This window comes from Poecilia latipinna, unplaced genomic scaffold (assembly GCF_001443285.1).
Source record: "Poecilia latipinna isolate Pla-1442-1.1 unplaced genomic scaffold, P_latipinna-1.0 Scaffold328, whole genome shotgun sequence".
Classification (NCBI taxonomy): Eukaryota; Metazoa; Chordata; class Actinopteri; order Cyprinodontiformes; family Poeciliidae; genus Poecilia; species Poecilia latipinna.
Genome location: NW_015112944.1, coordinates 312084 through 326878, shown reverse-complemented (window position 1 = coordinate 326878; position 14795 = coordinate 312084). Strand labels below are relative to the sequence as shown.

At 38.9% G+C, this 14795-nt stretch overlaps 1 protein-coding gene across 5 annotated transcripts in view; it reads right to left on the bottom strand.

The window, feature by feature from the left end:
- The window catches only part of LOC106949145 (dipeptidyl aminopeptidase-like protein 6), a 105319-nt gene that overhangs the window by 62038 nt on the left and 28486 nt on the right, over positions 1–14795 (bottom strand). The window contains exon 1 of one of the 5 annotated variants that reach the window (XM_015035217.1): positions 5811–5867. The exons of the other annotated variants lie outside the window; for them this stretch is intronic. Within the exon in view, the coding sequence (XP_014890703.1) occupies positions 5811–5852 (42 nt within the window). The 5' untranslated portion in view covers positions 5853–5867. Of the gene's footprint in view, positions 1–5810; positions 5868–14795 lie in introns of those variants that run through there. 5 annotated transcript variants of the gene reach the window in all.

Here is a 14795-nt window from a genome sequence, read left to right as displayed (position 1 = left end):
TTAAACTTTTAATCTCACCTCAAAGCAGCTTATGTCCTTATTATAAATTCAGAATCTCAGTCTCCTCCAGATGAAACCCAAAGACACACCCTGGTGTTTCCAGGATAATGCATCCTGCAGTAAAATAGTCTTGGAAGATACCATCCTAAAGCTCTCAGAGCTCACAGGATGAAAGCTGCACAGGAAGCTGGAAGAGTGAGGGATGTTGTGCAGCGAAAAGCACAGATATCTTCATCCAGAGGTTAAAGAAATACGTTGTCGGTCATTTGAACTTGTTTCTGTAGCACCTTGCAAAAGTATCCACCTTTTAAAGTTATTTTGGCTTGATGCTGCATTGGAACCACAACATATTTTTCTCATGTTTTCATTGTTTCATACAGAAACAATATCAATGGTGTGGCATGTAATTGTACTTAACCCCATTTACCTTTATATCCATTTTCTTTATTGACAAACAGCACTGATGAACAAACAGCATCATAAACAATGGGGAATGCAACAGCTGGCTTAGGAATGTAGATTTTAAATACTTGAGTTAAGTCATAAAACAACGACCCAAGCTTTGATTTAGCAGAACCTACACAGTTTTAACTGACAGGCTGACTTTGCTAACTTAGGAGGAGCTGCAGAGATGCACAGCTCAGCTGAGGCAATGTATCAACAAGACAACAATAAGTTGTGCACTCCACAAAATGACCTCTTTGGGGAAACTCTCAAGAGTAAAACCATATGAAGTCTCATTCATAGTTTGCCACCACCCAGATAGGGGACACCACAAACATGCTGGTCATACAAGACCAACATGTTTATTTGCTCTACCTGAAAAGTGCTATGGTACTGTTGAGTCACGAACACAGATTTAAACTGAGGCAAGCTCAGCGTGCAGCGCTTCTGATGTATCATCACTTAGTAACTACCCCCAGACTGATGCATGTCTGTGACTTTGACATCTGTGTTCTTTAAACTTTTTAGATAAGGCTGTAATGTGTTTTGAGCTCTTTCAGCATCCTTAATGTTGTCAGACAGGTTTTATTTAAGTAATTAAAAGTGCGGTTCTAAATCCTCAATTCATGAGCAATTAAGGAAAGCAATTATATTTTCACACAAGGCTAGAATCATTTGTCTAGCTCTTTTACTGTAATGAATTAAATCATGGTTTTGAGTTTCAGTGTCACAAAAAATGTAAAAACAAAAGAAGTTTTTAAATGAGCATTCTTGTAAGACTTTAATAGTCACTGCAATTGCAATACATTGGGGTTAAAAAAAGCAGGGTGTATTCTGTCAGGAAAGTTTTCTTTTCAACTGACAGACATAAACAAAATATGCAATGTATGTTTAAAATAGTCAATTAAAACCGTCGTCATTGTGTTTCATTTCAACTCAGTGTGCTTAACTAAATATCTCCATGTCTGTCCTGACTTCATTCTTTAAAAAGTATCTTTGATGTTGGCAGTTATTAGCTAACAAACCCATGTGATCTCCCTGAGAGAAAACACAATCAGAAGACAGCAAAACACAATCAGAAGACAGCAAACGATCACACCGGGCACAACTTAAAGACACTCGATGGCGAAAGTGAAATAATTAAAAAGAAAGGTGAGAAAATGCTGCCAACACGGAATCTATACATTTGTTCATTAAGGATGCCACACAGGCAGCAGATGCATATTAAAAAGGGACAAGCAGAGTGAGTCAGAATGTGTTTACAGAGCATCATTTGCAGATCCAGTCCTCGTAAACAGGGCTTGCAAGCCTCATAAACGTTATGTGTGGGCATCAATGGCTTACAAGAGGGTCATAGGATTGAAGAAGGAAAAGAAAGTTTCAAGTTGCGGGCAGATTGGCAGAATGGTGAAAAGCAATAAAGCAGAAATCAGCAGCAGCTTAAAACTGGGAGCAAAAAGATTAAATAGCAAAGGTCATAACTGCAGAAACTCAGTTTGCTAGAAGGAAAATAAAAGTTGAATGAATATAGCAGTATTCTTTTAATCCTTTAAAGAGTTATCAATAGAGAAACACTGGAGAATAGTTTAATAGCAACTGGAAGCTTATGCGTAAATAGAGCTTCATTCATTTATTGTGGTCTCCACAGATATCCTGACTAACAAAGAGATCCAATCTAATTTAGGTTTAATTATTCTCTCCATCTCTTTATTAGTTCTAGTAATCCACATAGATTATTATTGTTTACATATGCTTTTGTTGCTCCTAAATTTCATTTTGCCATGACACAGACACATGTGAGTAAATACACAGAGGAGGAATCAGGATAACAAGGGACAGCAGAGACAATTAAGGGCAAAAAACTCGACAACACAGAGACTCAGTTGACTTGGAACACATGCACAAAATCCTTACACATTTTTCTTCCAGCTGCACATTTAATGTCAATTAAAAGTTTGGGCCTGCAGGGAAGGTTAAATTTGTCAGGTTGAAAGATTTTTAAGTTTTATTGTGTAATTTGGATGAAACAAGCCTCTAATGAACCAGAACATCAACTGTTTTCAAGAAGAGACTTCTGAAGATATGTAAAATATTATTCAAGTTTTGAAAAATGAGAAAGAAAAAGGGTTTTATAAAAAATATCTATACTGATGTAAAAAAAAAAAAAAAAAATATATATATATATATATATATATATATATATATATATATATATATATTTCCATAACCCAATATTTTAAAAAAAAGTAATCGCTCCCCAAACCTAGTTACTGTTTGGGCCACACTAGGCTTGGATGCAAAAACAGTGTGATTTGTGTAATTACTGAGGTTACTTTGTCTTTTCTTAAGCATTATTTGATGATAGAAAACATTTAAAAACATTAAAGATTTCTTTTATTTTGGCCTTTTTTAAGGGGCAGATTCTTTCTATTTGTTTATGCCGATTGTTCTTATAAAAAAGTTACTGGACGGAGAAACTTTAATGCTTTATTTAGTCACTGCATTACTTTGCCAAGTTATCAATCTGAAAAAGGTTTTTAAACATCATGCACACAATTCGCAGACATACAATGCAAACAATAAAAAAATATCAACTTATCCAAGGGCGTAGGAACGAGTCTGACATTGGGGGGGACATGTCCCCCCCGTCCCCCCCGCTTCCTACGCCTATGACTTATCTAAAGTCTCTATGCCAATAATGAAAATATGCCTGTGCATGTAGCTTCTCAAAACCACCAAACATTTTAGTTTAAAAAAACAGGAAGAATCCTAATTTAAAGACCTGCTTTGGAAAAGAATGAAATAAAAGGTTCATGAGAGAAAAAAACAACAACCTTACAATCATCCTACAGTTGCTCTTCTTTAAAGAAAACAGATTCAAAATAAGCTGATGAGCATCACTGATGAACAGTGGAAAAGTTGCAGCTATTGCTGCATCAGCTACTCCTGCACACAATATTGCATTGCATTAAATATTTATCTAACACTTACAGCACAGAATTTAATACACGTACAGCTAAAAGCTGATGGATCTCAAAGCAACACTCAAGATATATTGTTATTTAAATATATATACAATACTGCACAATATTTATAATAAAATTTACCTATGGAAAGCAAGTTTTCTCTGCAAATATTTGATAATGTCACTTATTTTGAGATTCATACAGCATGAATCTTTGTCAACTAGTATAAATAGATTTACAACTAGATTTACAAGTTTGGTAAAGTGTCCATCACAATCTTGTGGACAATATTTAATGTGAATGATGTTTTAAAAAGCTGAGTAAATTTGGGAAACTTGATAGCGCTTCTTGGAATTAGTAACAGGTAATAATGATGCAGCCTGAACGCTGCCAGTTCTGTGGGGATTTATGCGTTTCCTTTCTCAACTCAAGTTCATGTCAAAGCAGATGCATATCTCCGACTGGGGCTGCCTGACCAAATCAGCATCAGCTCATGAGCAGTAGCCTGAGTTTATCAAAATCAGACACAGCCACAGTTGTCACCCTGTGCTCTCTGAGGGATCCTGCCAGGATTTGGTAAAATATCCGTCCCTGCAGAGCTTCAAAGTGTGTCTACCAGCACCTGATACCAGGAGTACTGTATCTTTAATCAGATACCAAGGGCAGTTCAAAATCAGAAGTACTCAGAAATACTGGACTTGTTTAAATCAGAAATTTCTTTAATATTCTTCTATTTTAAAAAAATATATTTGAGATGTTTATTCCAACCTTGGATACTTATACACTATATTACATATTTTATAGTTGTGCTCAGATGCTTCTTATAAATTTTGTAATTTCCTGTATATCCAAAACAGAATGCATTTTTGTTAAATGAACTTTTTTTTCTGTCACTTTTTATTCTCATTGTATAAATATAAAAGGGCTGTTTTAGGGCATCAAGTTTGAAACTAGTCTATTTCTTTTTAACTTAGAGATTGTTTTTTTTGTTTTTGTTTGTTTTTTTTTGATAGAGTTTAAACAAATAAAATTAAACTACTTTTGTAGTTCACATTTGGGAAGAACTCAGGAGCAAAATATCTGCAAAACTACACAAAAATCCTACCACAAGCTATACTTTTTATGTTTCTGTAAAGCGGAATATTTAGAAAAATAAAAACAAACCATATGAAGATTGGGTACCATCTAATATCTGCAACATAAATGACACAAATGGCTTTCAGACATTTAGGTGTCTAAGGTGAAGACACCTTAGATAACAAAGAGGATTTAAATGACTTTGGTAGCTTCCAGGAAAAATTGCAAAGTGGTTCAAAGTGAAAGAAAGGTAACAGTGGCTCAAATAACCACTATTTAAAGGCAATGTACACAAATATAATTTCTGAACATGTCAAACCTTGAAAAATATAGGCTACAGTAGCTGAAAACAACATCAAGTGCCACTATTGTCAGCTAAAACTTACTATTCCCACAAGCTTAGCATGGTAGAAACAGTAGATTACAAAAGTATTCCCTGGGCCAGTGGGTCTAGATTTCAGTCGCCATATTCAGATGGTATAGAGACAGAATTTGTTGTAAAGAACATTAAAACATGGATCCTTCAGTCAGTCTAAAGCGTAGACAGGTGGAGGTAGTGTAATGATGTGGGAACACTTGAGGGCAACATCAGCTGAGCTTGCTTTAAATGCCTCGCTTGAGTTGGTTGCTGACCGCCACTGAATATTTAACTTCTGATGGTTACTTCCAGCAGGATGATGCACCATATTACATTCACAATGAGCTCACTGCAGTCCAATGTCCTCCACAGTCAGCAGATCCAAATCCAACAGAGTCCTTTCAGGTTGTGGTGGAATAAGGGCTTGGTTTCATGCATATGCAGACAGCAAATATAACCTCGATGTGAACCGAAATGTCTGAGAGAGGCTTCCCACACCTTGACAAATCAATGTCACAAACTAAGACTGTCCTGAAGACAAAAGAGTCCATCCCAGTAATAACGAGGTGTACCTAATCGTTTGGTGGGTGAATAGTGTCTCTCAACTAAGTTGTAAACAGCAAAGCAGCGGTAATGAATTAATTAAAACACCAACTTGTCCTACAATACATAATCAGAAAGACCTAAACTTAACATTTGACAAGTTTAACAAATGCGGGCTATAATTTGGTGCCCACCAGTGTCAATGACTACAACGGGAGCTGTCATCAAAGTGCTCATTATATCATCAGACTTCTTTTAAAGCTAGATATTTAAATAAACAGTCGTGCCACTTTCTCAAGTCCTCCTACAACATTTTTTTGAAAGTTTCAGCTAAACATGTCCCTCAGTGCCAAACTGCAGAGATGTATAATTAAAAAGAGGCTCAAATGATAAACACGTACCTGAGAGGAATTAGCACTTACCTTCCAGAGTTTCTCCACCCGTGACAACTTGTGTGTTTTCATTTTGTTAGAGAGGCAACGACGTGTGACGTGGAAGCAGCAAGATACGGTAAAAAAGTAACAAAAGAGACACACCGCAGGAGACCACTAAGCGTAACCCCAGCATCAGCATCCACACTCCGAGCAATTAGACAAAGTGTGTTTGCGTGTTTGTGCGCGTTTTGTCCCCGTGGCCTGTTCCTAACTGCAACATTGCCCCACTTCTCCCCAGAAAAGAGCATAAAACCCGACACCTCTGCAGTCACAGTGGAGGAGATCGGCTCACTGAGGGAACATCAGACGTATCGTGGCTGCTGCTGCTGCCGCCGCTCACACGCGTCCCTGCAACACAACGCCGAAAGGAGAGTGAGGAGAGTTGCCAGAGCGCTCAGGCCCTCCACAACAATCAGCACTGAACCACTTACCTGGGCCATTAGCTGCATCTTGCCTTCAGCACAGATCAGCATTACGCACCACACACACAGAGCTTCTGCCAATTTATAGAGCATTTCAAACAGTCAAAAGTCTCTCCTCAACTTTCCCTTGCCAGCAGTGTTTCCCCCCACAAAACCAACTTTCTCTGACCTGATAGCAGCTCATCTTATGGGGATGGAATGGATGCAGGGCTTTCAACGTGCTGATGCAGGCAGTCTGTGTGTCCCTGAGGAGCTGATCCCCGTAAGGTGTCACAAAACTGTACACGCGATCTGCACCCGCAAGACTTTGCAGGAATGATAAATACACCGTGTGATGTGACAACTCCATGTTAAGCTTCTTTGGCTTATAAATTATTTAAAAATCAAAGGCGGCAGAACATTTCTCCTAAGAGGAAAAAAAAAAGATCACTGAAAAACTTTTAATAAAATACTGTTGCTATCGGGCAAAAAAATAAAAGCTTTACGTGGAGATCATACCATCCAGACCCCCTGGCAAAGATACAGAGGTCTTGACTGAATTGATAGGCCTTGGACAGCTTATATGACTTTGCATAACTTACAAATGACAATGCCACAGCTGGAAAATACCATCATAAACAAGTGGGCAAATTTAGAAAATACATCCCGACAATGCAAAAGCAAACCTGGTGTGCAGAAAAACATCAATCCAGACAGTTCGCCGCTCCTGTTTTAGGTGGATATACCATTTGACATCCTGTCAGCTCTCAGAATACTGAATCACTCAACAGTGCTCCCCACCAAGCAGTCATTATTTCCCACATTTCTGCTCAGCTCCACAACACGAGCCATACGCTGAACACTTCAGCTGCCAGCTCGGAGTGAGGTGACCCACCCCTGAATGAGCTCTGCGCCTCGTTCAGACTCCTGAGCCTGGATTCAGAGGAATCCATGAGAGAAATATCGACTGGAGATGATTATTTTCCTGCTGCAAAAGTGATGAAATACAAACTGAGTCTTCAAAGAAAGCAGTTCAAGCTGACATGTGCCTGTCCTGAAATGGAAAGCCCCACAGGTAAAAGCAGATACATGCAACGCGCTACTGCTGAAGTAGATACAGAGAACAGCTTGGAGATAAAGTAGAATACCACAGCCAGAAACCCACCTTCATGGCAAGAGGGACAAACGGTCATGTTCCTGTCACTCCTCTGAAGAGTAGGACACACGCACGGGTCCAACAAGGACGCAGCGTGAAAACCTATCTCATGTGTTATTCATCAGAAGACTAAAACAAGAGCCTCGAGGCAGAAGACGGCCCTCTGTGCCATCATTTAAACCAACAGGCAGACTTGAAAACACAATAAATATAGATTTTCTAAAACACTTAAATTCAAGTTTCTGCCAGGTTTTAAAGTCTTGCAAAGACTGAACCAAGCAAGCCTGCAAAAAGACATCTCCGACCATCTTTCATGCTGTTGGTAGCCTATGAATGTGTCTACATCTCAGTTCAGTCACGTGCTCGTGTGCATCCGTGTGTCTCTTTGGAGGGGTTTGTGGGGGGGGATATTATGCCAGGGCCAATAAGCGAATCTGCCTCTGTGACACAACACATTACTGCTGCCTGGTCTCAGCCCAGAAGGGGGGAAAAAAAAACTATGAAAGGACTCAAGAGATGTTGCAGCTACAGCCGCTGCTGTAATTCCAGCCAACAGAAATGTTGCTGACAAAAATTGACTTCTCTCTCCCTCTCTCTCTCTCCCTCTCTCTCTCTCTCTCTCTCTCTCTCTCTCTCTGTTATTCAAACAAATATTCTTCCTGTTTTATTCGAAAAACAAAGATTAGTAAGCATGACGGGCTGCGGCACCTCTTGCTTTCTGGTTTCTTGTCACGCTCATTGCAACCGATATGGTGGCTTGGCCTCTCACCTGCTTGAATTACATGTCAGAGGTGAGAACAGTATTGGTGACTTGGGAAAAAAAAAAGATTGTTTTCTGTATCCTCAGGTCAAAGCATGTTTCATGTGATTAAAAAAAAATATTCATGATTGTATTTTTTTTTTTTTCAGTCCCTTTGAGATGTGACACTGTCGCTTTTCTCCTGGCTCAATATTGGATCCTTTAATTACGTGACTTTATTTACAGAAGCTTATCTGGGACAGCAACACTCTTTATGTGGTGGAGTAAGAGAGGTAATATAAAGATAACAGGGAGGAATATTCCCACTGCTGGTGCTGTATGCAGCGCACAGTCCTCCATTGACTGTAACACAACAGTCTCTAGTGGTAAAGTGGACACAGTGCATGCAGCTCTGGAAAAAAATATCTTCCTGTATCTAAAACATCCTCGGAGACAACATGTACATGGAATAAATCTGTTACTGTGAAGGGCAGGATTTATACAACAAATACACTCTAATGGCTGATGTGCAAAACTCCTGAAACACTCCAATGGCACGAGATGTTACAATTTATGTGGTTTATCTAAAAAAAAATGAATGCAACCTGAGGTTGTAAAATAAAAACCTGATACGGACACAATAGGCGAAGACGATGACAAGAAGCAAGCTGGGTTATATTTAGCTAAATAAAAGTGTTTAAAAAGCAGCAGAAATCTTTATGGTCCTCTAAGAGGTGAACTACAAAAAAAAAAGGAACGGCAGATCTTTCATTACAATGACGCAAATGATTTTGGACGAAATAAGACTGTATTTTTTATTTTTTTTTCTATTTCAACCAGCTCAAACTAGTCGAAGCATAAGTGAAACATAATAACAGGCATTCGGAGTGTAATGTGAATGAAATTGATCTAAAAACTCTCACACGGCGGCTTAATGACACCTCGTAATGTTATTTCACCTGATTTTAAGAGCATGAAATGTACCACAGGAGACTAAAGCTCACCATCATTAGTGGATAAGGAGACTTTTACTGCATTGAAACACTGAATGACAGTACCTGTCTGCCTGCGTAATCTTACAGTAAATCATAAAGAGGTAGAGAGACATTAAACGGAGAGACAGACGGCCTGCTGAGATGCTGCTGACAGGTCTGCTGAGGGGGCCGGAGGGGGGCAGGGAGAGAGAGGGATGATCGATGGCGTGTCACCAGAGCACAGAGGTGCTGGGCAGGGGGATGGACAACCTGTTGAGATGCTTTCTGGAACCGAAAAGCAAAGATCGATAGCGAATAAGTCTGTCAGCGGGGTCTAAAACACATGAAAAGAAGAGAGGGCATACATCACCAAATACTTATTCATGGATTTATTACAACAACAACAAAAAAAAACCCACATGTGATCATCTCTGGGGATGGCATTTGCCGTGACACGAGCAGGGGAAAGCTGTGTCATCTCCAGATGGCATTCTGAGCCACCAGCAAACTGCAGTGTGTGTATGAATGGTCTGGTATTTGACACATTGTAAGGACCATTTTCCTAACACATACTACGCTGTGGGGACCGACTGTACAGTTTGGGGATCAACGAGGAGAAGTGCTGTTTTAGGGCTAGGAATTAGGCTTAGGATTAAGGTGTGAAATGAGTTTAGGGGCAGGCATGCACTGGTGATGGTTAGGTTAAGGGTAAGGCTCAGGATTAGGCTACAGAAATGAATAAAGAATGATTAGAAGTCAATGCCCTGTGAAGACAGAAAGACATACTGAGTGTGTGTTTGCGAGTCCACAGGGCTCACAGCCTCGCCCTCCCCACCTTTGCAACCATGGCAACATTGAGCAGGAAGTCCTGCTGCGGATGCTTTGTTGTCCTGCGGGGAGCAGCTGCACTGGGTGACAGCATGTCTGCCTTCAGTGGCCTTTACCAAATACTGGCTGAAATGTTCAGTAAACTCTAATGTTTTGATTTTAAATTTGGATTTGTACTTGCCACTGTTTCCGAAGCACAATACTCTGCCTTTGTGTCTCGGCTCTTAGTTTGGTGTTTAAAAGCTCGGTACACTTTTGTTCAAGAAAATTAAATTGAGCATACAAAAAAAATAAATTTGTCTTTCTATAATCCAAATCTCAAAACATCCTGCCTTCTCCTGCCATTTCACTAAGATGTGCCACCTTGTGTCGACAGTCGTAAAATACGCTTTGCAGATGTATAACAGCACATTTTAAATGTTTCCCAGGGTGTGAATGCTTTTGCAAACCATCATGTTTTACTTTTGTAGGTAGGAGTAAATCTAACTCTAAATTATTTATTCGTTCAGACTTTCTAATCCTGAAAACTATTGTCATCTTGTTTTACGGCTATGTTTAGGTTTCTGTGTGGGTTTTTTTTTTCTTCTTTTATGATAAGCTGTCCAATTTAAAATGTTTTGTTTTTGTTGACAGCAGGAACATTTTTTTTTTTTTTTTTTTGAAAAACATCCCTCTGGCTTGTTGTGCTTTCATCAAACTTCACTTGAGCAGCACACTTATTTTTAGACAGCGGTGGCTTTGCCCTTCCAAATCTGTCACTCACAGCACTGTTCCTCAGTGTTTGTCTGATGGTGGACTCACTCACGAGATCATTAGAAAATGTGAGAAATCTTTTTCATCTGCTTAGCTTAGAGATCTTATCTGATGGATATCAATCAGAACAATCACAATTTCTAGTGTTCTTATTCATAAAATACTCCCAATATCATGAGTAATAGACTAGAAGAAATGTCTATGCATGAATGTTTTTGGACTATGGGAGGAAGTCAGAGTACAAGGCAAAACCCCCACACATGGGACAAGGTGTAGATCCGTGCAGAAATGTTACTGGCAAAATTAAAACCTAGAACGTGCGACGCAACAGCTCTAACAAGTGTCATAACTCTATTTTTTCTTCTTTGCATTGACTTATTAAATGATCCAGCACCATTTTTAAATTGGCTGTAGAATAAGTACGTTTCAGATTTTATTGTGAGTAGATCATTAAGCCAGGAAGGACTGTGGAGATGTAAAATATAGTTTGTTATATAATCCTGCCAGTTTGACAGCAGCCCGAAGCAGCACCAAAATAAACACTGCTGAGCTTCATAGTTTAGCACACAGGAACACACAGATTTGACCTTTCGCATACAACGACTGCTGTCCTCCAGATTGCCCAAAAATGTCCTTGTGAACTTTTTAAGAGTTAGCCAGAGCAACCTCTTATCCCTCCCAAGTAGCATCTCCAAATTTCCACAACATGAATTCATATATGCTCAAAAGAGTCTTTTCTGAATATGCGTCAAAGTTTTCTTTTGTGAATTATGTTATATTGCTGATTTAGAAATAAAGCTTTGAAATAATATATACCTACATGTAATTAGTTTTAAGTTAAAGAAGCACAATTAGTTAAATCAAAATTGTGATGGCAATTTCTTTTTTGCATCATCACGACTGCAAAGCAGGATATGACACCACAAGTGTCACGCATTCATCATCTGCATGGTTAAAATGTATCTGATCATTTAAATGGACTTTAACTGCCCTTAATAATCAAAGCAGGAGAATTTCTTTGGTTTCTGATGCTGGAGCTCATGGAGAATGCTGGGGACGCAGTGTCATAGTGAAGAAAGAAAAGTGCCTTGAAACTGAGCGTTATTCACAATTTTCAGCAACACTATTAGCATAAAATATTTTATTGAAATCAAGCTGCTGCTTTATATAATAAATAATTTGTGAAGCTATGAGTTTTGAACCTGTATTTTACTGAACTTAATTATTATGTACCTTGCAGGATCAATCAGTGTAAATTCACAAAGACGCTGTTCAGATGAAAAAAAAAAAAAAACAGAACTGTCTCTTACTAAATTATTGACAATATCCACTAACATTATTAAAAAATAACAACTTCACAGAACCTAACTTCAAAAAATCTAAACCAATCCTTTACTGAAATTGCTTATGAATAGCTCTTTGATTAATAAAGAATACGTTCTTGATTATGGACTTTTGGATAACTTTCTCACATCAGTGAAATTTTAATTATAGTGTAAATAACTGTTCATCCTAAATAAATATAATAAATAAATATAAATATCCAGAAATACACAGTGATTTGCTTCTTTAATTTGCTAAAGCGATTGCTGGATGACAAATAAAATTCAGCTTTCTGAAAGATTATGAGGCTGACTTGTTTATGATAGTATTTTGTAGCATAGCAACACTACATAGTTAGAATGAATATTACTTTCGAGAATAACTTTTCAATTAAAACTGTATTCATTCGATCATGCACGACATAAGCCACCGTCACTCCATCTCACATAGTTAAAATGCACAACCATCCTTCGCTGCACTGTTGAGAGAGCTTTGGTGTCTCCAGACGGATGATCATTCTGGATTAGTGCAGCCCTCAGTGAGCAGTCATCACCTGAAGAAAACTTTTAACCTCAACGCAGAGATGATAAGGACAGCCGAATGCTTTTGCTGCCTTCTTTACTTTTATCTGGCTGCTCTTGTTGAGCTCCGTCTGCCTGGCTTATCTCAGCTGCACATCTCAAAGGAAGCACAGACCTGAGCCGAGACTCTGGAACTGGGCCAAAGTCTCTCGCTCAAATCTGGAATATCTCTGAGCAGAAGGCGTATGAGGATAGGCAGAGTGTGCGACTGAGATAGAGTGCGTGTGTGTGTGTTAGCCCTGGGCGATCTCATGCAATGTGATTAAATTTCACTTTTAAGTCTAACAGTCTTTACAGTTGTGGCTTGCTTCTTTTACTCGTAATTTCCAACTCCCAGTACCTTGTTTAACAATTATTATGTTATTTTCTTTCGACAATCTAAACATGCAACTTACTGGCATTGATTAGAAAATGACAGACACTTCCAAAGAGTAAGAAATGCATTACTACTGATAACATTTTAAAAACACATCGGGAGAACAGAGATATGACAAAACAAAACATTAGTTTCTGTTTCCAAATTTGTAAACTGTCTGTCTATCCATCCATCCGTCTATCCACCTGAGATTGGATCACGGGGGTGACATCAGGCATCCCTCTCTTCACCAACCCTGTATAGCTCATTGCGAGAGCAGTGAAATCCTTGGATAGACTGGATATAAAGTGAGTTCTGGACCTGCCCTCGGTGGTCCTCCCGGTGGTATATGTCTCTAAAGAGAGGAGAACAGGAGGCATCCTGATTAGATCCCTGATTCACCTCACCTGATATCTTTCGACAGAGAACCAATGCCTCTACTCCCAGCTCCCGCTTCTCACCCTATGAATGAGTCCAGCGACTCTTTGGATAAAGCTCTTTTCAGCCACTCATATCCGGGAAGAAATCGGACGACCTTTCACAGATTACAGAGACGGGCAACGCTGAGCATCTGGTAGTTGAGCCTCATCATAGCATGGCCCTCCTACCTGCTGGATGTGACACTGAGGTCTGGCACCATGTGGCCAGGTGGTGGTCCATTAGCATATTTTTATTCCTATTACAAGTCAATCTGTCTTTATCTTAATTTAGACCAGAAAACTGTGTTGAAAATGTGACTTTTAACCCTGTATATACACCTTGTCTGAACAAGGCTAACAATGATTCAGCCACATTCTATGTTGCTTAAACATAAGGCAGAGTCTTTTCAATGGGTTTTCAACACACATCTGCAGAAAGAGATCATAAATGGTTCGCACTAATTAGCCCCCTTTAACTGTATCGTGGCTCTAAGTTCTCTACTATTTGTTTTTTAATGAAGCATGCACACTTATTCAGTGCTTGCTGTTATGCATATGTCTGCTTTTTAAACAGCTGAGTATATGGAGACGCAGTAGCACTAAGGATCCCCCCTCAAACTGAATCCCACCCCCATGATTCCTGTATAACATGGACACATCAAACAGGTATCACTGTAGCAACCATAACAGGCAAGGTAAAAAGAGGAAATTAAAGTGCTTCTCTGGAATAATTTTGTTGTTTAAGACAACAGCCGTGGGGCAGAAAACAAGTCATTTATTTGCAGCGTGCCACCCTGACAATAAGGTGGCCCTGAGGGAAATGAGCTTTCACTAATGACTGCTAATAGTTACACATGGATACACAGCTGTCATTATTAAGTCACAAGCAGCGAGAGGTCTGTTGGAGAAAAAAAGACTGCTTTATGTACAAAATACAAACACAGGAGAAAATTAGGGCTGAAAAAAGCATTGTTGTAATTATCATTCAGGAATGTTCACGCAAGCTGTCAGAGACTTTTAGCACACGATCAAAAGAGGGATATATGATTTAGGAGCCTATTTGTTTCTATTCAGTTAGCACAACAAACCGGCAGGAAAAATATATATCGCTTGCTCACTTTTCTTTCTTTTTTTTATCTGATTACTGTTTATTTCTGTCTTAAATTGATCCTAATTATTCTCTCAGTGGGACTTAATTAAAGAATGGTGATTAAACAGGTGAGAAAGAAAAATTAGATGCGTGATTGTTTTTATACGGTGTGGTGAAAAAAGTATTTGGAACGCCACACATTTCTTCTCCTTTTGCATTTTAATCTTCCTTCAAACTATTTCAATATCAGACAAAATCAATCTAACTAAACAAAGAGCAGTTTTCAAAAAAGTCCATCCATCCATCCATCCATCCATCCATCCATCCATCCATCCATCCATCCATCCATCCATC